The 22,256-nt window shown below is 43.5% G+C and overlaps 1 protein-coding gene across 12 annotated transcripts in view; it reads right to left on the minus strand.

Annotated features, from left to right (window-relative positions):
• nav1a (neuron navigator 1a) overlaps positions 1–20,525 on the minus strand; it is a 45,645-nt gene extending 25,120 nt beyond the window's left edge. For 8 of the 12 annotated variants that reach the window (XM_049755170.1, XM_068649883.1, XM_049755169.1 and 5 more), the window contains exons 1-6: positions 20,370–20,525; positions 17,878–18,650; positions 17,716–17,807; positions 11,976–12,791; positions 6,131–6,233; positions 5,309–5,638 (exon numbers count right to left, since the gene is read on the minus strand). In XM_049755170.1, coding sequence (XP_049611127.1) covers positions 5,309–5,638; positions 6,131–6,233; positions 11,976–12,791; positions 17,716–17,807; positions 17,878–18,644 — 2,108 coding nt within the window. In that variant the 5' untranslated portion in view covers positions 18,645–18,650; positions 20,370–20,525. Of the gene's footprint in view, positions 1–5,308; positions 5,639–6,130; positions 6,234–11,975; positions 12,792–12,949; positions 13,144–17,715; positions 17,808–17,877; positions 18,651–20,369 lie in introns of those variants that run through there. The other 4 variants (XM_068649884.1, XM_068649887.1, XM_068649885.1 and 1 more) reach the window with 4 other exon arrangements.
• Between the last annotated feature and the right edge of the window lie 1,731 nt (positions 20,526–22,256).

Consider the following 22,256-nt stretch of genomic DNA (forward strand, 5'->3'; position numbering starts at 1 on the left):
CGATCACTTGAATCAGGTGTGTTGGACAAGGGGCACATCGAAAACCTTCAGGATAGCGGAAGTTTGACATCTGTGTTTTAAAGTCACCGTAAAATTTGTGGCTACTCTACAATTGTGTGACCGACTTTCTGGCACTCTGACTCGCCCGTGTTGTTCACAACCGCCGCCACGACTGTTGCTTGGTGTTCCGAATCAAAAGAACCGCTCCTGTGGCCACACACAGTCAACTCATTCAAATTCCCAATCTTATTGGGAAGGCCGCTTTATTTATGTCAAGCCTCATCCGAGATTCTGGAAAGGTCCGTGAGCGAGTCTGTCTGGCCAACTTTTACTTTGAGCGCTGACTCACGTCCAGACATGTCTGCCTCCTTGTTTGTTTGCCTCCCTCTCTCCCTCTTTCACCCCCTGACCACCTTTTTGAGTCGGTGAGAGCACACCGGCCGGGGGTGGTGTATAATTAGGTGGTGATGCGACTTTGTAATGATAGTGCACATGCAGGGTCATTTAACCGCCTCTGGGAACCTGTCACTCCTCCGCTGATGAAAGCGGGAAAAGACCTGGGAAAACTCTTCTCCCTCTTATCAGCCCAGGAACACACACAGTCCACATATAAACAAGTGTTGCTATGGCAACGGCACTCATTGCGTTAGCTAAAACGGCGATGTGACTCGAGCGAAACGGTGAAATAGTTGCAGCTTCCTCAAATTTGAGAGGGGAACAAACGGCGCATCACGGGATACGTCTGGCGGGGATCGGGTAAACAAATGAGCTCAAGGTAAACGAGAAAAATATAAATACAGCTGGAGGACAGCAGCGAAAGAGGTTTTACGCCTTACGTTTGATAACTGATTGAAATAAAGAGATGCGATATTTTTTTTTTTATTCTGGGCATTATATAAATTGATTAAAAAAAAGGATGCATGCAGAGAATTTTTTTTTTTAAAGAAAATGGCTATTGAAAATAAAAACTTTACGGCTTACTTTTGTACTTAGTACTTTTCTATCTTTAAGGACACGGTTGAAAAATATACCCGCAAGTTGTGACCTTAATCAGGATATAGAAAATGGAAGTCTGAATGAAAGGATTAAATAATTCAACTCTTCTTTGCCTCTAAAAAGAAATTAATCCCTTTATAAGGCAGCACTTGATCAAAATGAATCACAGCCAGACATTTAGGCTTGATTGCAAAGTTAATTGAGGTGAAGTGGAAGGAAGATCCTTCATGACACGACCACTAAAAGTTTTTAAACACCAACGCCTGCTAATAATAAATGCAAAGATGTGACTGCCTTGAATAAAGATTTCTACTTTGATAAATGACAAGCCTGAGAATGAATGCGACTCAACAGGTTTGTCTTTTGGGAAACAAAACCAAGAAGCCCTCACTGGGGGTGCAAGAGTGGGATTAAGATGAAGCGATGGCGTTAAGAGGGGGACGGACAGGAAGGGAGAATGGCAGGAGGCCAATGTGCGTGGATAATGTCGAAACAACTCCAGAGAATAACACAGTGTGTGGAGTGGCGGGGGGGCACCGTGGTTTGTTATGCGCGTTACAAGCCCCCGTCACACTCTTTTGTTCAAAGTTGCAAGTCTCACTAGTCTGTCAATGAGGTGTGTGTGTGTGTGCGTGCGTGTGTCGGGATTTGAGGAGTTTTACATCTAAAGCGCTAAAGCTCATCTTCAAGCGTGCAGTTTCATTTACCCCCTATGGAGAAGATAAGCATGTACTTATGGAGTGGGGAAGTTGAAGCAGGGCATAAATAACTGTGGGGGGGGGGGGTCGAGTGGGGGCGGGTTTTTCTTTTTTTTTTTTTTTACTGCGAGAACCAAATTTCTGAGGAATGAGCCGCATAAAAAAAAAATCATGGTGTCTGTTCAGATTTTTATTTTATTTTTATTTTATTTGAGATATTTCACTCTTGCTTATCTGAGAGAAGAATTTTTTTAAATTTTATTTTATATATTTGGCTGTTGCTTATCCGAAAGAAGAAATTGAACAGATTTCCAATAAACCGTGAAAGCACAAGATGAAAATGGCTTCATAACTACACACAAATATATTTTCTTATCTGAATATTTGTTTATTGGATTATCAGTTGGATACTTGAATACAATTACTAGTTCCAATGAAGCCATTGATTAGCAAAATTGCTTCTGAAAGAAAAGCCGTAATCTTCCACTAACAGATCCACTTGTCAACTCAGCGAATTTTTTTTCATGTTTTTGAAGGTTGTTGCGATAGCATCAAGTTTCTCATTGGTTGTTGCTCTCCGGGGTGGCTTTTCCCCCCCCAGCAACTTTCATCTTTACCCTTGCTTAAATTTTATAATCCTATCATAATAACACCTACCGGAAAAGTTAGATTCACTTCTTTCCTGGAAGGAAATGTGATGAAATTGGTCATGGGGGACAAAAGTCGTGACCTTTGAACCGCTGAGTCGCCTCTATTTGTTTCCACTGCTCATTCATATTGTTGACATGGTAACGCATCCCTCTGAACTATGTGGGCGTCCTCCACACACACACACACCAAGTGCCTCGTTTCTCTTATTCTGTTTTAAGCATTGGGAGTGTCCGGCATTGTGCCATTTGGATTTGACACCTTTGATTCATATTCCACAACAGTTTCGATGAGTTGGGCTGCACGGAAAGAAAACTTTTGGGGTGATTTCTAAGGATGGGAAAATGAAGCTTCATGAACCAGTTGTTGTTTTCTTTGACTCCTCTAGATGGCAATGTTGGTTTAAAGTGAGTTTTTAAAGTAAGTAAACACAACAACGGGTTCATGAATCATCTTGAAGCTTCATTTGCCCATCATTAGTGATTTCCTCTTTAAGTTGTACCATTTTGGTATCACCCAGTATTGATGCTCATAGAGTAACTCAAGAGAAATTGAAAAAAAACAAATAAAACCCACACAATTGCGATTAAATCGGAATATGCCACTTGGACCTCCAATGTAAAAATGAAGCGCAGTCACATCGTGCATAATGCAACATGTGCTTTTTGTTCTACAGCACAGCATTTCCCCAAAATCAAAACAGCAGGTTTCCAAACTAAACAAATCCGAGGAGAGCCCAGACAGGAGTGTTATCCAAGCATTCCTGAAACAACTGACTGCAGACAACTTGACCGCCGATGTCAAGCGTGCGTATGGGAATTCATGCGTGTGCGTGCGTGTCGACACGGACGAAAAGAGATAACCTAAACATGAGCTGCTAAAATGTTTTGAGAAGTTGCCACAGGTGCTGTGCTATGACAATGGAAAAAAAGAAAAACACAGAAAGATGCTGCTATGTTTCTTGACAGTGAAAGTCATTGATTACACGCCACACTGAGCAGACGAACATCAAGGAGGTGTGCATGAAGTCATCAAGAAAAGGGCACGTCGGCGCTGACAAGCGCAACACGCGTGCTGTCAACAGTCCCAAACGCCAAAAACCACAAACTCTTTCCTGAGAACTTTTGGGTTTCTCCCTTTCACTCACAGCATTTTATAGATATATGATCATCACTCATAGTGTGTGTGTGTGTGCGTAGGGTGGGGCAGAGTGCTGAGTTGGGGAAGGGGAGGGGGGGGAGAAGGGGCCAGGAGTGTGACTCATAGCACATGGATCTTGTTCACAACAGGAGGGAATCCCTGTGTGTGTGTGTGTGTGTGTGTGTGTACGTGTGTGTGCGTGCATGCATAAGAGAGGGATAAGCTCTAAATTCTCCAGCAGATGGTGATATAGTATCGATTTTTTTAAACAGGTAAATAACAAAATCGACTGAGTTCCAACCAATTACAGTTGATTGACTGCCATCATTGTCAGAAAAGCAAAAATGAGGCTAAAAAAAAAATGATTGAAGACTTGAAAGTAAGGTTGCTTTCTTTTCAAAACCGCACAACAAAAGCCGATGGTCTCTTTCACTTCCCCGCACGGTTAAAAATAAAAGCGGAAAGAGTCCACTTCTACTTTTACACAAAGACAACACACAAAACAATAGAGGGAGGAAGTTTGAATGACATTAACGCACATATACGTGCGCCGCATGTATGCATTCATAATTCACGAGGAAGATGGAGGGAGGGAGGGAGGGCTTGTTTCGCAAGGTAACCATGGAAACCCCGAGTTCACTCATGGGAGATGATGGCTGAGGGTGAAAACCCAACCGAGCCGAAACTAAATCGTCTGCGTCCAGCGGGGCGGAAAACAAGCGGCACGCACACACACAGTCGTGCCTCGTGTGTGTTTGCGTATTTTGCTCAACTTTGTCTTAAGAGTTGCTCCTCTACTGCAAACTGGTTTCAATCGAGAAAAGAATCCACGTCGAGCACCACATCCGCTCCAGACATGACGAGAGCCGCTTTCGCAATCAATGATTTACGGCGAATTATACACACGTCAGAGTTCCTCGCCAGTCAACACATTTCCAGGCCGACTTGACAATGGACCACGCCTCCTCCGCGTTGCATATTAACTTGACGCAAACACACATAACCCCCCTGTCAGAAATGGTGTGTGCGTGCGAGTCGGAGCGGCCGGGGAGATAAGGGAGGGTTCTAGTTCCAGATGTGTGGAACTCAGCAGCAGACAGGCAGAGGGCCCCCCGCACAGGAAATGGAGAAGCGACTTGAGGGCTCCCTGACTAAGAGAGTGCAGACGGGTCATGGTACAGTCACCCTAAACAAACCAAGAGTTCAGCGTGTCAGATGAGTCTCTCTGAGACATAGTGACTCAAATTTCAATTTACATTTGAGGAGGCCAGATAATAACTCAATTCATAACAAAGGACACAAAGAACGTGAAGCATAATATACAGTCTGGAAAGGAATATTCATTCGTGACCTCTGTATGACCACTTTATGCATTATGGATGAGTGTGTGTAATAAAACATGAGATGAAGAAGAATAATCCAGGATGAAGCTGCTTTAAATTGACAGCACGGCCAAGGAGAGAAAAAAAAAAAAAAGGTAACACTGCCCCCTAGCGGCCAAAACTGACGGTGATGAACTTAGCTTTCAGCTTTTTTGGCCTTTCGGGTGTTTTTTACAATTTTCGTGATGAAGTTACAACTATGGCGTCAGGGCTGATGTCTGCTTAACCTCAGTCCTTTAAAAGCAGGGACATGGACTGTGTCGCAACTTAATGACTCAGGGATGCATTTTTGTGGTTACCATGGAAATGTCAGTACATGGCCATGCTGTGGGATTTAAATTGCACGATCTCACAAAGGCTTCACACAGTCAGCACTTGTGTGAAGATGTTCAAACTTCTCGCATTTAAAAGCTCACAGGGAAAAAAAAAAAAAAGCCAACTTACCCATTGCCCAGATCATCAATATCCACATCGTCGTCATCGTCATCCTCATTGGGGCTTTTCCCCCCGAGGTCACTGTCGCTCAGGTAATCTCCTTTCAGCAAGGACGGATCCGCGTCGTCCAGATCTTCGATGAGGTGAATGCGTGAGGCGTGGCTGATCCGGAGGGCAAGGTCCGATTGGTTGTTGACGGTAGATGGGGCGTCGCCAGCTTGCAGGCGTGGACTTGCTTGACCGTGGCGCCATGACAGTGGCGAGGAGCGATTGGAGAGACTGGAAATGGAAAACGCAGCAGCGTCATCACTGTCGTAGCACACGCTCCCCGCCAAACAGCTATAGAATGAGAAAGATGATGTTGGAACTAGTATATTGATGATAAAAAAAATAAATTAAAAAAAAGGCATTCTTACAGTGGGAGTGATTCTTGAGCCAATCAAAATTAAGATTTGCCTCACAGGGCAAAAACACAATTTGAATTTTTTTTGGTCAATTAAGGACCAATTTTAAAATACAAGTGCACATTTATGGCAACAACGTTAGTTAATAGCCCAACAAAAAAAATTGAGAGTGAACACTGCCCGGTACGAAAAGTGAATAAAATGTACTCCAGCACGGAAGCGTCAGCCGATTTTCACTTCTTCGTTTCTTCGTGTAGGGACATTGAAGGGCACACAGCGGGAGGGAAGTGAGGCATGCACTCAAGGATGAAAGACACACACACACACACTAACACACACTAGGCTCAGTGATAATGCGGTGGGCATTTTTTTTTCTCTCCATTTCCGTGTGTGTGTGTGTGTGCGTTTGCGTGCATCTGCGTCTGACCTGTGGCTCAGCGGCACCCCTCTCAAACTCGTCATGGTTTCCTCCAGGTTCTGTCGCAGGTCCAAAACATTTTGCACCGTCTTCTTCCTCTGGGATTCCGGGTCTGCAGCCGTGCACGCAAACAAACACAAAAGGATATTTTTAGACAGGAAAGGCTTTTTTTTTTTTTTTTAAACATACTAGGTAACATCCGATTTTTTTTTTTTTTTTATACCGCTTATTTTGAACAAAAGACATCTCACTCCGAATGCAGATGTGTCCTTTCATTTGCCTCTGACACTTTGCCCATTGAAAAATAAACCCAAAGCCTCTCACTGGGGTTCGTGATGACATTTTATTCCATAATCTGCTTGGGCTGCAAAGATTCATGCTGAGCAGCTGTTTATTGTGTGTGTGTGTGTTTTTTTGCCTCTTGAGACCCTCCCCAGGCGCTTTCCAGTAGAAGATGCAGCATTGAGGGACAATTAAATAGCAAATAAATTAAAATATGCAATTTCAGCAATTTTGAAACGAATGAAATCATGGACGGACATTATTGGATTCAAAAAGAACTTCAATATAAAGCGCAAAATAATTTCACATAATCATTAGTTGTTGGTTTTTTTTAAGACTTTCCAAGCTCTGATGTAATCAAGTTGATTTTTGCAAAGACGTGCAAAACCAAGAATATGTGTCAAGTCACACACATAGTAAGCCAATCAAGCCTTTTCTGGTGTGTATTCAAGTGTGTATTCAACACGCACTCACACGTCAACACGCAAAGGAACACTTGGCTCACAACACTCCAGGTCAAGGATTGATTCCCCCAAAGGAAAAAAGGCCACAGACAATTGAGCAGGCAGCCCCCCCCCCCACCCCCACCCCCCACTCAGGATGGACAGCTCATTGAGGAAATGATGTGTTCCAACCGGGGGCCTCTCACGCCATGCTCACAGAGAACATGCCTAAATAACTTACTAATAAATAACAGATCAATCAAAAATAAAATAAATAAATGAAAAAATAATAAAATAAAAGAAATAAAAAGAAATAATAATAAATAGAAAAAAATAAAGAAAATATAAAGAAAATAAAAATAAAAAAAGTCATAATAAATAGTCATAATAAAAAAAAACGGACACAACACTAAACTGTTGTGGGGGAAAAAAAGTCTCACAAGTGCCCCCCAAAAACACAAAAAACCCAAACCACAAAACCTTTGAGAAATAGTTTTTGAGGACCTATACAGCACCTCACATAAAAACAATGTGATATAAAATTACTTGAGGAATTTAACAAGCTACATTGAGTAAATTGGAAAAGATCTAACCTTTCACGGATTTTTTCATTTTGCGCAAATCGAACAAAGAACCCCCCCCCCCCAACACACACAGACGTAAGCATTAATTGGACACTTTTAATTACCCTAAACAGAGGCTTTGTTTAACACTGGCATCAAATTGATTGGCTACGCTCATGCTGCTTGCACGTTTGTAAAATGCTTCCTGGCCAGCATCTGCTCTGGCCCCGGTGGTCCCAGCTGGGGCATTTGGAATGGTGATGCGCTTCTGCGGGGGGTGAGCTTGGATTACAAATGCAAATATCCTTGTCAGAGCCGGCTGCTCCCCAGGGGTGCGCATGAATCACACTCATCTTGTTTTAAGCGCTTGTATCTGTGTTGGCCAAAAAAAAAAAAAAAAAAACATCCCATCGGCCTCAATAGAATCATCGTTAATCTTAAATAATGACATTGTTGCGAGAGAACGAGAGTTCGGATTTTGGTCGACGGTTCCGAATGGAAATGCAAAGACAGAGAAGAAGTAAGCACTCTTTTAAAAGTATGGCTAAGAAAGTGCTGTGTACTTGTTTTGCTCCCCTGGGTCACTTGTCTCTGTCTGTCCATTAGTCAGATAGAAGCTCCCCAAAGGTGCACTAATGGTTACGGCCTTGCGGAAGTTTTAGTGCAGTCGTGCTTGCATTCTTTCCTGAACTCTGTTGAGTCACTCGCCAGTGAGCGCACCTGTTTTGCTCCAATGTGAATGGAGATTTGAGGACTAGGGCTTTTTCTTTGTCTTCCTCGTCTGGTTCATGTGCACGCACGCGCACATATGTTATTGTCACGAGAATCTCCTCAGGCTATGCCGCCATGATAAATGATAGATTGCTGTGATTGAGTTTTAAAGTGAACTGCATGAATCAAATGAACACAAATGTGTGAAAATTCTTTGCTGTAACTATCATTTATGTTATGATTTGCTCCTGTGCAAGGAGGAATTTGGATTGAATTAAGATAAATTTCATTTGTTCAGCGAGGAGTTCAACTTCAAATCATCTTTTCCCATTGAAATGACTGGAAATGCTATTAATCCGTTCCATCTTTCCTAAAAAAAAAAATTTCTAGTGTAGTTTAATGACAAAATATAACACCGTATAATATTGTACTTAATGAAAATAAATAAACAAATAGTTAAATAAATAAATATACTTTCTTTCACTTTGCATGAATCCTCCTTCTACCGCCCCCTGGTGGCTAAGGTGCCTGTCCGCCTTGGCCTCTTGTTTTTTTTGTATCTTTGTTTTATGTTTAGCTTTACATGACTGCTCATTCCCTCTTCCCTGTCTTCATCATCATCGTCATTCTCCCACACTTGTAACATCACATCTCTCAAAACAGGAAGCATGACAACATGTCGGCCGCCATTCCTGCGCATTTAGACGGACGGAGTGGACAAACACGCACAACACACAAACACAAATATACACACACAAGGCTTCACTGTTCAACCAGGATGCAGACGCAAATCCAAAGTTTGTCCGATCACATGTGATGATGGCACAATAGCGCCTCTTTGTACACAACGTGAAGAGTCAGCCACCTCCCCGTGACAAAACCATTACAACTTGAACACACGTAGGAAAATGTGATGGGAAAATTCAGCTGATTACGTAATATTAGATGCCGAGAAAGAAAAAAGTTATGTTTGATTCTACCATGACCTAAAGTTACATTGGTCTCCAAAAAAATTTATATGCCATTGATATAACAATGCAGACTGTACTTTTATCGAAAAGAGCTTCTATACGTATTACAAAGCAACATGCCAAGCAACCTTTGGCATGAACTCACACCACCAAATGAAAAGCTTGATGAGATAAGACCTTCATTCATCCAGACCTGGCACTGAATGTTGGACCAAATGCAAACGGAGGCATGTAAATAAATGCATGCTTAGAAATCAGAACTACTCGGGGCGGAAAAGTGAATTTATCCAGTAGATTTGTTGAGTATCAATCAGTAGTATTTAACTTTTAAGAACGATACCGTTTAAAAGTGAATATTTTAGAATTGATTATTCTATCGATTAATATGAGACAATTTTTTTTATCTTAAGTATATTTAAAAAAAAATCATGTTCAGCATTTTATTAACCAATTATTTTTGTTTATTTTCTATTACTTAGTGAAACAACAGTCAAGCAATATCACAAGAAGAAACGATGGTCATCGTTTTCCAAAGTAAAAGCAGATGTTTGTAAATATCTTATTTGGATTTAAACGCAAAAGATAGACCAGTCTGCTTTCATCAAGGACTAGAAAAATCTGAAAATTAAATTTGATAATTGACTTGTCGTCGATTAATTTTCACGAACCACTACATGAATCACAAAACTAAAAGAAACGTACTAGAGCTGACGGCCTGACTACTATGAGCACATTCTCATATCATATCTCACCAAGCATCCCATCACAATGAACGCTTTCATCTGAGAGCTATCATAAAGCAAATACACAAATAGAACAAAACGAGAAGAGCAATATCACAAGGTGGCCTACATAACACTCTTTTTATGCCTTTCACACAATTCACATTATAAACATTCATATCAGCAGACTGCCCAGGAACAAAACGTACAAACATACTTAAGAGGGACTTGTTATGATATAGAACTTTATTGGTCCCGACTAATTTCCCTCCCATCTACTCATCTCCATAATGTATACGTATTGTGCAAGAGCTGATGAGACAAAAACAAGAAGTGCTCTAATATAATTTTGGTGGAGGATGGCAGGAAGCAGACAGCACTAATGCAATGGCTCCAACGTCCTGAGAGAACCACCACAACACATTGCAAAACACACACACAAAGACGCCCACCACAGGGAGCCATTATTTGCACAATGACACACGTGTCATCGCCATTGTGACGCAATCCCTTCGAAAAATGTCTGCCGTTCGTCCGTCCGAGTGGTGACATCAACTCTCATCAGAGTTGAGTGAATTTGAAAAGAAGGCGGGAGGACTGAAAGGATGCTTGGCGACGTCGCCGGGGTGTTTATTGTTCGTTTCGTTACTGAAGCCTGAAATGTTGAAAGGGAGTCAAACAAATGACAAGGCCAGATATTTCTTCTCTCTCTTTTTTGAAAACAGCTCTTCTGAAGCAATCATTGTTCTCCAGACAGGATTGCGAAGAGACAATGGCGGCCGCAAAGGCGCCCGCAATTGTGAATTAACAAGCGCATTGGTATGCGGGGTGACCTTTAAGGACGCGTGTGTCGTGCCATTGTCTTTTCTGCGGTCACTATGTTGGCCATGGGCTCAGCCGACAGTGAAATGACACGTGTCAAAATGACACTCTTGAAGTTAAATCTACACGGTCTTCTAAGACTCCCCCCCGCCCCCCGTTAAGGCAAATCCAAACAGATGTCGCTACGGTTTTAACTCGTTGGCCTTTTCCAGGATCATAGATCTGTGATTAGTGCAATGGAAGCTGAATCTTTTCATTATCTTGATGCAAAGACTAATCTGAGTGCTTGCTGGATTTTAGATGAGATCCTCTCATGCTGAGAAAGGCACACGGACACACACACACACACACACACACACACCTCATTAATGGTGCTGGATGGGACCCGAAGGTGTCATTAAAGGAAAAACATGTGAGGTTGAAATCCTTTTGAACCTACACAACCCAGCGGCAGAATTTGAAACTAGTTGAGGTCCTGCGATGAAATATATTGTATTTATCAAATGGAATGATTCAACCGATCGATTCGACTCCACTGAATGTACTCGGTATCTTGAACTTGTCGCTGCATGCTCCCAAGTTCAAAGCCGCGGACCACGAATCAATTTCAGTAATTCTCTATATCCAATTAAGAAAAATCTCTTAATCACTTATTGGTGGAATGAGCCTATTGTGCTTATTAGGGAAAACTTAATCTTCTCATGATAAGGCAGGCCTGACTAATGCTTTTAAGCTTTTCAGTGAGGAATCAGACCTCAGTGGTGTCCTCCATTATCTTTACCCATCGCTAAAGGCTCATCTGGAAAGGACATTGTCACGTTGCGTACTGCTAGCTGTCACAAAACAAGATGGAACCCATTTCAATGCCAGAAGCAAACAGGACAAGGCTAACAAGCTTTGAGTTCAAGTTAAGATTGATCCTGATAGAATACAGAACAGGACGTTTCAATTTCATAAGAGGCAAAAGCGGGATGAGCCTCAGTGTGGCATTTATGATGATTCACTCTTGGCAACATATGTGTACGTTAACTATCTTTCATCCTAAATGTCGCCTGGAGGGGAGGGGGGGGGGGGGGGGGGTGGCGATGGTGACCATCTGTGTGTAGCCTGGAGATCAATGGACATAAAAGAGGAGGTTGGAGGTCAGACGTGAGGGCGGAGTGGGAGTGGCGCAAGGCTAAATACGAAGCCCACTGTGGCGAGCTCTGCTGACTCTTTATTTACCCACTGACGACGCCCACTCACATCAATGACCAATTTGGAATGCGGACAAACAATCAAACGGAGATCAATAAAAGTATTTATGGACACATTTAGCCAATGCAGAAAAGTCGACTCACCAAGCATTTGGCTGAACAGCAGCTGCTCCAGATCCCCCAGAACCGTCACCACTAACTCGGGGTCCACCTTCAAAAAGGCCTTATCGTCTTGACCTTCTAGCGCCTTACTGTCTTTCTTCTCCTCACTGATAATGGGAGCCGATCTTGACTTCTCGCCAGCTTTTGTGCCGCCATTATCTCCTGTACCACCAGCTCCGTTAGCTTTAACGGGATGTTCAGCGAGATCTAGTCCTGGACTTTGGCTTGTCTCAGTGGTCTTGCTAATGGGTTTGACCTCTGCATAAGGTCCACGAGGTTTTCCAGGGGCCGGGATCCGGCTCGCTTTACCCGCCGCATTTGAAGTTACGGCTTGAGAGTTGAATGCTTTTGGCTTGCCTTGGAAGAGGGACTGCTCTGATTTGGAAAGTGTTCTGGATAGGGAGGTTTTACCACTGGCGGGTCGAGCGATCTGCCCTTTGTTGGTGCCAGGACCAGGCTGGCCGGAGTCATCGTTCCACCTGGGACTCTGGTACAGGTGCAGCTTTTTCTCAGCATCAGTGAGCACAGCCAAGTTGCTCAGTGATCGCTGCTTGCGTAGTTTGGATGGATTTGAGACCGGAATCGGAATAGACCCTGTCGTCGGTCGGTAGACCTTCAGCTCTGACCTGGAGGGACGTGGGGGTCCCTGGGGTAGAGCAGATGGCTTTGCTGGAGGCTTCCTTGAAGCCATGGACTGGGCTGAAGAATCCTGTCTAGAAGCAGCGGGAGACCTGAGGTCCATCTCCCTGGGCTTTGCTGTCATGCTAATGTTAGCCACATTAGCCTCCAGCATCCCTCCTGTAGAGAGCCAAACAACAGGGGCATGCTCTGATACAGAAGAAACGGGGTGAAAAACGGGCAGACGTAAAAACACCAGTGTGGTCTTAATTTGCTGCCTCTATGCCAGCGCAAGGACGTGCGAGAAGCCTTCAAATCAAAACGTATCCTGGACTCACATTTTACAATCCATGCGTGTGCAGATCTGCGTCCAACATGCAGCCACGCGTGGCCTCCTCACAATGGAGCCGGTGAAAGAACACGCAGCAGCAGCGCTCACCGGCCGCCCTCCGCTCGCTTCCCGCTCGGCATGGCCTCCTTCTCGTGAGGGAGGCAACAGCCGACTGACAGGCGAAGCGGTCGCAACAGCAGAAACTCCCCCCTTTCTCCCCCCTCCCCTCCCTCTGTCTCTCCTCCCTCTGCTTGTGCCTCGCTTGCTGGTTTGCTAAAGCCAGCCCCGCATGGCTCATTCACTTCAGCCTTCCCTTCTTTCTCGTCGTCTCTGACTCGCCCTCCTCCCACTGGCTGATTCATCCCCCCTTTCCTTCCTTTCCCCGTCTTTATTCCTCCTCGCACGGATTCATGTAAATGCCATCCCAAAAAGCTGTGTCAAATAAATGTAAAAAATCTCTCACTCACATGGAAATCTCTCTTTTTTTTTTCATCCTTTAGTTCAAGCCGTCCAATCACGTGACAGCACGGTTCCTCAATGTCAAATCTTGCCGCCAGAGTAAAAGCACTCCCCCCGCCCCCGCCCCTACACAGACATCCAATTGTTCATAATCACATTTGCTGCTCCATTCATCCATTCACGTTCAGATTTTGTTAAGTATGTTAACCACAGGAAACCCGCCCGTGATTATCCGAAATTATCTTTGGATTAATTAGGCAATTCCAAATGTGCAAGGACGGCATTATTAGCAGCCAACAGCCCTGAAAACATCAGCACGACCTCCACCTGCATTCCATCAACGATCCACTCATCTCCATTTCCTTCCTCCCACTCCATCCCTGGTCCAAATCCACACCACAACGCCCATTCTGGATGCAGAGACCATTAAGCATCTCATCCGCTTCCCGGCCTTTGCGATAAGGCGTCGGTTTGAAAGGAGCGCGAGTGCACGTGTGGGCGCTGATGGAGATATTTCGGTGTGCGCGCGTGGGTCCGTCTTTCCCAGCGTGTCACATTGATGAGACAAGGCCAACGAAGCGGCCATCTAGGGATTCGCTCGTGTTCAACTTCCACAAGTCATTCCACTGGACATCCCATCTCCAGTAGTTTGGCTTCGGATGTGATATTTCCGAGTCGTCCCCTGACATCGGATAAGTTAAGAGCTGATTGTATAGAGAGCCGTAAAAACACAAACAGCATTCATTCCATTAGGGATGATTATGATAGCCAAGCAAAATCGCTGATCATCAATCAATAAAACCGTTTAGAGGAGGCAATATGCATCTTTGTAGGTAGAGGCTTTTATTTGGATTTCCAAGATGGGGAGATGTTAAGAAGCGGAAAGCGATCGGCTTCAAGCGACATGTAGTGGACAACGAGAGGGAAACTTTAATTTCCATAACGCCAACTGGGGCTACCGATCCACTGACGAAGATGGTGAAACATTCCAAAGCGCAGCTGCTATTTAATCCAATCAGACTATGGCTCGAAAATTTGGAAGCCCAGAGTAGCAGTTGGGGGAAAAAAACAAAAACAGGAAGAGCAGACCAGCTGACGGTACACCTAAAAAATCGAAGCCTCGCCTGGAAAAGATTGGGTGGGACTGAAGCGGCAAACAACAGCGGGTGGCTGCTTGAGCGAGCAACATGTTCCACTGGAGCCTCACGTGATCACCATCTTGTGACTGTGGACCTGCACCGCAAACATCTGTCCTGTTCACCGGCAACGTGGCTCTCACACGCAGCACAATATCCAGCGCCTGGATGTTGTACACAGTGTGACCTTTGCGAGATGAAGAACAAGCAGAAGCCCCGATTCATCTAAGCGTGTCTTTGTAGACTTTGCTTTGGGCCAGTCATGTTCCCAGTCTCTTACTACATCAAATTGGAAGCAGAGAATTCAAAAATGTCTTGGAATGGAAAAGAAACCATTCCAAAGCCACAATGAAACGTGGAGCCAAATGGATTCATTCAAGCGCGACCAAAAAATTTATGTTGCATCAACAAAGAACACAATTAACATTCATCAAATTTACACACCATGCAAAACAAACTGCTAGTTGTCAGCTAGAACCGGTTAGCTCGAGTCAGCTGACTTTTCCAGGTCAAAGCTGTGGTGTAGTGACAGTTACGGGGGAGGAGAGGAGAGGAGCTCCTTGCAGACCCGTTTGGGCTTTTGAAGGATGTCATTTTAGGTGCTCTACATCTGCTTGGCGACAGATTACCGTTTGTAAAATGAGAGCGGCTGCACACAAGGAAAGACTTTGTGGCACAGAGGTGGCACACACACACACAAACGCACACACACAGTGTTAATGGTGTGTTGGCAGCACACAGCACCTTGTTTGTTGCAATGCTCTTTAGCTCTGCTGACTAGTCATTTTAAAACACAGCCGACATAAACATATAATCTTTACACTTCGCACGCACACACAAACACACACAAACACACTTACCTGGGCAATCTGGCCTGACATGAGAGAAGCTGACAGTTGGAGTGCGTGATGGAAGCCAGCGCTCAGTATTTGACTTTGTATTCATCACTTATCACACACACAGTCGGCGCGTTGGAAATGTGTGTTTGTGTGGAACATGAGGTTTCAACCACAAGCTAAAATTTGAGAAATTGGCTCCGGACTAGGGGAAAACGCTGAGACGCACACTCACTCACAATAAAAGGCACTTTCTTTTAAGTCCAGGTAACTAGAGGTTGAAGGATGAATGGCGAGATTGAAGACATAAAATCAAGTTGCAGGAGAGACAGGCAAGTGGCCAGATCAGGTTAAAAAAAAATAAAAAAATAAAAAAAATAAATCAAGACTTTCTGTCGTCGAATGTAATGTGATGAAAATCGATTCGCAGTCGATATTTATATTTGTTAGTGTTCAACGTCCTTTTTTGGCATATGTCCATATTTGGACAAATCAAAACAAATTAGAAATAAAACTGAAATCACGCTGATAGTCGTTAAGACTATGTTTCAATTAAATGACCAAATTACTGAAAATGACTCAATTGGCATAAACATGATTAGCAATTTGACTTTAGGTTTAAAAAAAAAAAAAGCAAAGAGTCTGATGAGCTCAATTTGTTATGAATTAGCAAGCATTAAAAAAAAAAGTCACAGCGAGATAAATACGACCTAAAAAAAAAAAAATGAATCGTACCACAGAATCTTGGACCAAATAAGAGACAGTTTGCCTTTGCAGATGGCACATGCTCTCACCTCCTCCCACTGACTCAAAGTGCATCTTCATATCTTCATTCTGACTGTAAACATGAGAGGAGGAGGTGGCGTGATGAAATGACAAAACAGTGACAACTCAAAATGTGGCTGAGGAGGTCAAGCTTTCAAAACAAATTGAATTGCACACCAAAGAGAAAGACAAGGAGCAAGAGGATGGAGTGAGGAAGGATCTTGTGAGCCGGAGAAGCAGAGGAAGCATGGAAGACAGAGAGGGGATATCCTGCCTCACCTCCTGCTTTATTTGCTTGTTAGCATGCTAGCTCGAGGTGGGTCGCAATGACTCATACTCATGACTTTTAAGGGCAAATATCGAGATAACCAACATGCGGGAGTGATGAATGAGGAGAGTGAGAACACACAACATGACTCCATGGCCGAAGCATTTGAGGAATTCGGGCACTTATCCGTGACAATAGCGTGTCTGTATCCGGGAGGCATATAATGTGAATTGAACAAAAACAGCATGACGGACGACACACGCTCGTTGTGACTCATGCGCAGTTCGCCAACAATTGGCAAATATTTGTTTTGAACGGTTGTACGCTTGGGTTGTCTCACAAATGCTGGTTGCTAGGTTACAGCGTAACGGTGGCTAAAAAAGACATACGACGATTTACATTTATATTCAGAAGTGCTAACTTTATGAAAAGTTGTATTCACTTGAAGACGTGATCTCAGGTGCTCATGATGTTACGGAAACCAGGTGTGTGTGTGTGTGTGTGTGTATGTCAGTTTTCCATATATCCTTGAGAAAAGTATTTTGGCAGTAAATTATAACCTGTGTGTGTGCGTGAAAGAAAGACAGCGATATGGAAAGACGATTCCCTTGCTGGAAAAATATATGATTTACCAAACATTGAAGCTTTCAAAATACCATCTGTGGATGGTCACATATCCATCACACACACACACACACACACCATCTCTGGAGAGTGGCAAGGTCAGTAAGACTTGGCTCAAATTGGAAGACCATATGGTGCTGCAGACACATTTAAAGTTCATGTCTCCATTGAGGTCAGAAGGTGATCAAATGTGTATTGGCAGATATTTTGTGTGCTTTGAAATAAAAATAATTATTCAAGTGGCCTTCATTATCTGTTGTTGGTGAGCATCGTATTCGGAAACGGAAGCGCACGCGAGAGGAGAACGAGGTCAAAAGTTCAAATCAACTGCCTGCCTTGCAGCGACTTGCGAGTGGAGCCTTTTTTTTTTTTTTTTTTTTTTTTTAATCCCATTACTGACCCACATCCTCACTTGTCATTCTAAGCACTTCCCGGCTTTCCATGCCTTCATCTTGACCCACTGCAGTCGCTCGGCACAGCCGCGGGGCTGAGGCACACATTCCAAATGGTGCTACCTTACTTCAGACATGGAGGCCAAGGCCTGATGAGCGGGGGACACTTATTTGGACCGAGGCCGTGTATCCGGGTCCAACAATACGAGTCGTATATCGGCCTTGTCTGACTGTGGCAATAAATAAACGGAGCACCCACAGAAATGGACATTTAAAGAATAGCTTTGTCTAACCTGGCGTGAGGTCATCGCAGCAGATCTCGATGGATCCTGATGAACAGTCACTCAGTTCATCTAGTGACAAATCACAGTCCTGCACTTGAAGCCTGTCAACAGAACACACAGAATTTGTAGTCTTTTCACTTCAACAAAAGTGTGTGGATGAGGACCACAAACCTGAAGCTGAAGGGAGCGACGGCGGCCATGGTTACTCGCGTTTCGGAGGGAGCGGGCTCTTGCAGCGTGTCTAAAGATACGGGCATGGCCGGCGGAAGCAGCGGAAGACTGGAAGAGGAAGCCGGACTTGAATCTTCCGGCGTGCCCATCTCCTCATCTGATTGGGCGGCGCAATCACCGAGACCCCTGACGGGTTCCTGATGAATCGTTTGAGCTCGGTAGACGTTCTCGTTGTTGGAGATGCAGGACCGGGCTGGGTCCATTTTTGGAGGCTCCTGCTCCTTTCCTGGCACAACATCATTCGACACTCCGGGAGCTGAATGCTCTCCTCTGCTGAAGTGGAGCGGAGGACGTAGGCTGGTTGTTTGGTTTCCATTTGTGCATTCATTTCGATTACAGTTCCCATCAAGGGAAAAATCCGTGTGAATCTGTGTAGGCTTCCCCCGATCCAGAATGGAGTGCGGCGGAGGTACACGGCGCTGAGTCAGCGGACTATTGTAAGATAAGGAAGAGTTCCGACCACCTGGTTGGTGCAAAAGTGGAGGCTTCAAGCCAGCGTCCCTACGAGATGACTTACTGGAGCTCCGAGGGCAAAGTAAGGGAGACTGAGTGGGTGTGTGCGTGATTTTGCGTTTCGAGGTAGGTGTGGAGGACCTGGGCAGATTGCTGGTCCGTTCCGTTTTGTGGGAGGTGGGTAAAGACGCACGCGGGATCCCCGACGTGGGGTGAGTCCGAAGGGTGGACCTGACGTTGACGCCTCCGCTCATGATGACCTAACGGGGGATGTCACAAAAGCCAGCGAGAAAACAGGCGGGTTAGTCGGGACATTTTGTACAAAATTTTGAATCACAAGTTACTGACACAAATAGAGTCACCAAGGCAATTAGTCATGAGTTGAGCACAATTTTAGAGCAAGCGTGGAATCAATTTGACCTACTGGGTCTTGTCAAATAAAGCAAGTTTGTAATTAGCCCAAGCAAAAAGTTTTTAGAGTGATATTGGGGAGATGGTGAGATTGAAAGCATGGGAAAAAAAAGACGGGAACAGAAAACGGATGAAGGATCACAACATCTGGGAGACAAAGAGATTGCAAAATGATTTGCTCTGCCTCATAAAATGTATTATCAGGAGACTTTGCTTTTGGCCTAAGCGTTTCAGCATGTCCGCTGTGACATCACTGCATTTGGATTTTGTTTTAGAATGGATTGAAAATATGAAGGCAAAAATATTAAATTAAAAAAATTGTGACATTTGTTTTTAGTTCTTTAAAAAAAAAAACATTTAGTGTTATACTTATGTCATTCATTGACAAGTATGTAGTAGATGTGGAAAACATTTGTTTTTATTTTATTTTTAATATATTTTTGTGTTGTTGGGTGGGGCAAGCACAAAGTTTGAATGACTATTAATGAATAAATCCTTATCATTTGGCTTCATTAATCTGATTATTCTTTGTTGTACAATAAATTATTCAAAAAAAAATTATTTAACATTTTTGGGGAAACTAAATGCATATTTCATAATATGCATTTTTATATGTACTGTATTTTAAAATGTGCTGTTTGTACCAAATTTTCCCCAAAAATAACATATGAATGTTATGAAAAATATCATTTGGAGGAAACTGGAGTGTGTGACCGAACTGTAAGGATTTTAAGACAGTCTTAGTGAGTCATGAATGGTGACCTTGCATTGGAAAAGATGATGCTGCAATTCTGGTTGGGTGGGTACCAGGGAGGTTAATTGTATTTCCCATCACGTTCGCATCATAATATCCCAAATCAAACGCTACAGTAAATCAGTCTGATACTGACATCTGCTGGACATCAACAGCAATAGCTTGTGTAGTCCTGAAACCATTTGTGCTTTTGGCAGGGGTGAGATAACATACAATTACTTAATTCACAAACAAGGTCAAACTGAATGAGTGAGCGCACGCACACACACACACACACACACACACACACACACACACACACACACACACACACACACACACACACAAGCACACACACACACACACACACAACCTTGTGACGAGCACTGACTCATCACAGTCAACACATGAGCCGGTCACACATGCCTCAGTCTGTGAACTGAAGGACATCCATTTACATATGGGACAGTGTTGCATATCTATAATTGCTTCGTTTTTTTTTCTTTTTACAATATGATGATAATTACTTCCATATAATGAATCTTAACATCTTATTAGATGTCACCATTATTTTTGCTTAATTACTAACTTGCCCATTTGGACACACAAATGAAACTGCTCTGCGGGAAGTGACAAGAGATTAAAAGATATGAGCTACCAATGTTTAAAGAGATAAATAAATAAATAAATAAATAAATAAATAAAACTGAAAATAAATAATTAAATAAAATTAAAATAAATAATAACATGAAATATAAATACAAAATAAATACAAAATCAATAATAATAAAAAAAAAAAAAAACATGCATGCCAATCCTTGTGAGCCTGTCTTACCTGCCAGCAGGCTTCTACGTCTTTGGCGGAGGGGAGGGAGGGAGGTCACACTTCTCCGACGTCCCAGGAACAATGGAGTGTTTTTTCCTGGATCACCGCTGCATCCGCACAGCTGGCCATTCATTGGTTTGCAGAATCTAACCATTCACCAAGACAGGAAGTTGTGAGAAAAAGTCAAAACACCATCAGCCAATGGCACAGAAGCCCGCACTCGAGTGACTCATTTTCAAAGTCACTTTCCTGCGCAAAGTCATCAGTTGACAGGAAACACACTTAAAATAGTCTCAAATAAAAAAGATAAATAACCTTCAAAGGCAGTGTCATCTTCAGAATGCTTTGAAGACTTTTTTTTGCCGTGAACTGGACCACACACATTCCTGAGGTTTGTGATGCGATGCCAGTGGCCAAGCTATCAATCCAGTTTGTATGACTCAAAAATGAGTCAGCTGGATTTTCGGTGGCTACCACGACCCCACGCTGATCAGTATACACACACTTGATTTAGATCCATCTGAGGGATTTGTCACAGATGGACACTATATGGCACCCTGACTCATAAACTGGTCAACATGATGCTGACTCAGGCTGATGGCATCACGCCTGCTAACGGGATCCACGTTTTGCCCACCTTCTCGTTTCATGGCATTCTCTCGCAAATCATTCAATCAAACGCAAAGTACAATCAGGATATTTGTGAGAAGTTGAAGAAATTCAACTGTGACACTCACCCGATGTAAACATGCTGACTCAAATCAGCGAGCGAGTTTGCCTCCAATCCGCCTCCTGTGCACGACTTTCTATGTGTGACATTCTACTCCGGCAGCACGTCATGCCGCTCTGCTGCTGCCGCAGTACGCCTGCAGCTGTGTCCCCGCCCCTTTCTTCTCCTAATCATTATTACTATCTCCCTGCCAGTAATGGACCTGTTGGCTGTGCTCCCCCCTCTCCCCTGTCTGGGATGAAATACAAGCCCGGCCGGTCCATTAGCTGGATGAGTGTGGCTTAGAGATGTGTGCCTTTTTAGTCACACAGTGTTCCCTATAATTTGTGCGGGATTAAAAGTAGTAATTAAGTCATCGTTTAGTCGAGGCTCGTGACTTTAAGACAAATCAAAAAAAAGGATAATAAAATCGGAAGATAGCAATTACACACAAACGCAGAGGAGTGGCTCATGAATCATTCATCTAATTTGTTCCACTTCTTCAATGTGAAAAAGCATATTATATGTTCCCTTTGGGTGATGTGGGGGGGAAAAGTTTAAAAAAAAAAATCTGACACTACCCAAAAGTCAATTATCTGGTCTGGCACTAGGGGGAGTCGGAGTATATTTCAGGGGGCGGGGGTCAGCGCCCCCCCCCCCAACTCTAACTCCGCCAGTGCTAGTAAGACTTGTATAGCTCAAGCTTGATCTTGAGTAAAGATCAAACTTCAGTACATAGGCAGTGTCTCTCAAAGTGTAGTTCGAGCAATGCCAGTTGTATGCCAGCTCCCTCTAGTGGTACATAAAAGAATCACATCAAGACAGTGAAACACACCCAGACATTGGCATGAAGCCTGAAGCCATTTCAACTTTCACTTCCTTCATTCAACAGGTAGTGAGCAACCACAGCGCAGCTTGAGAGTGTCACATGACCAAACTCAGGTGAACCACAGAGGCTATTCATTATGAGCAAGTTCAATTTATTTTTAAATTTAATAATGGGTAACTAACTGTATGTCTCCTTGAGTCAAACGTGATCAGGACAAAATGTACTAAACCGTGGAGGGTCAGATGTTGATTCAAGACAAATCTACCTTGGCAGTCAAAAAAATTGAAGATGGAAAATTGAAACTTGAATGTTCGAACAAGTAAATCTAAAGAGAGAAAATGAGGTCAACTTGAGAAGG

This window comes from Syngnathus scovelli, chromosome 2 (assembly GCF_024217435.2).
Source record: "Syngnathus scovelli strain Florida chromosome 2, RoL_Ssco_1.2, whole genome shotgun sequence".
Classification (NCBI taxonomy): domain Eukaryota; kingdom Metazoa; phylum Chordata; class Actinopteri; order Syngnathiformes; family Syngnathidae; genus Syngnathus; species Syngnathus scovelli.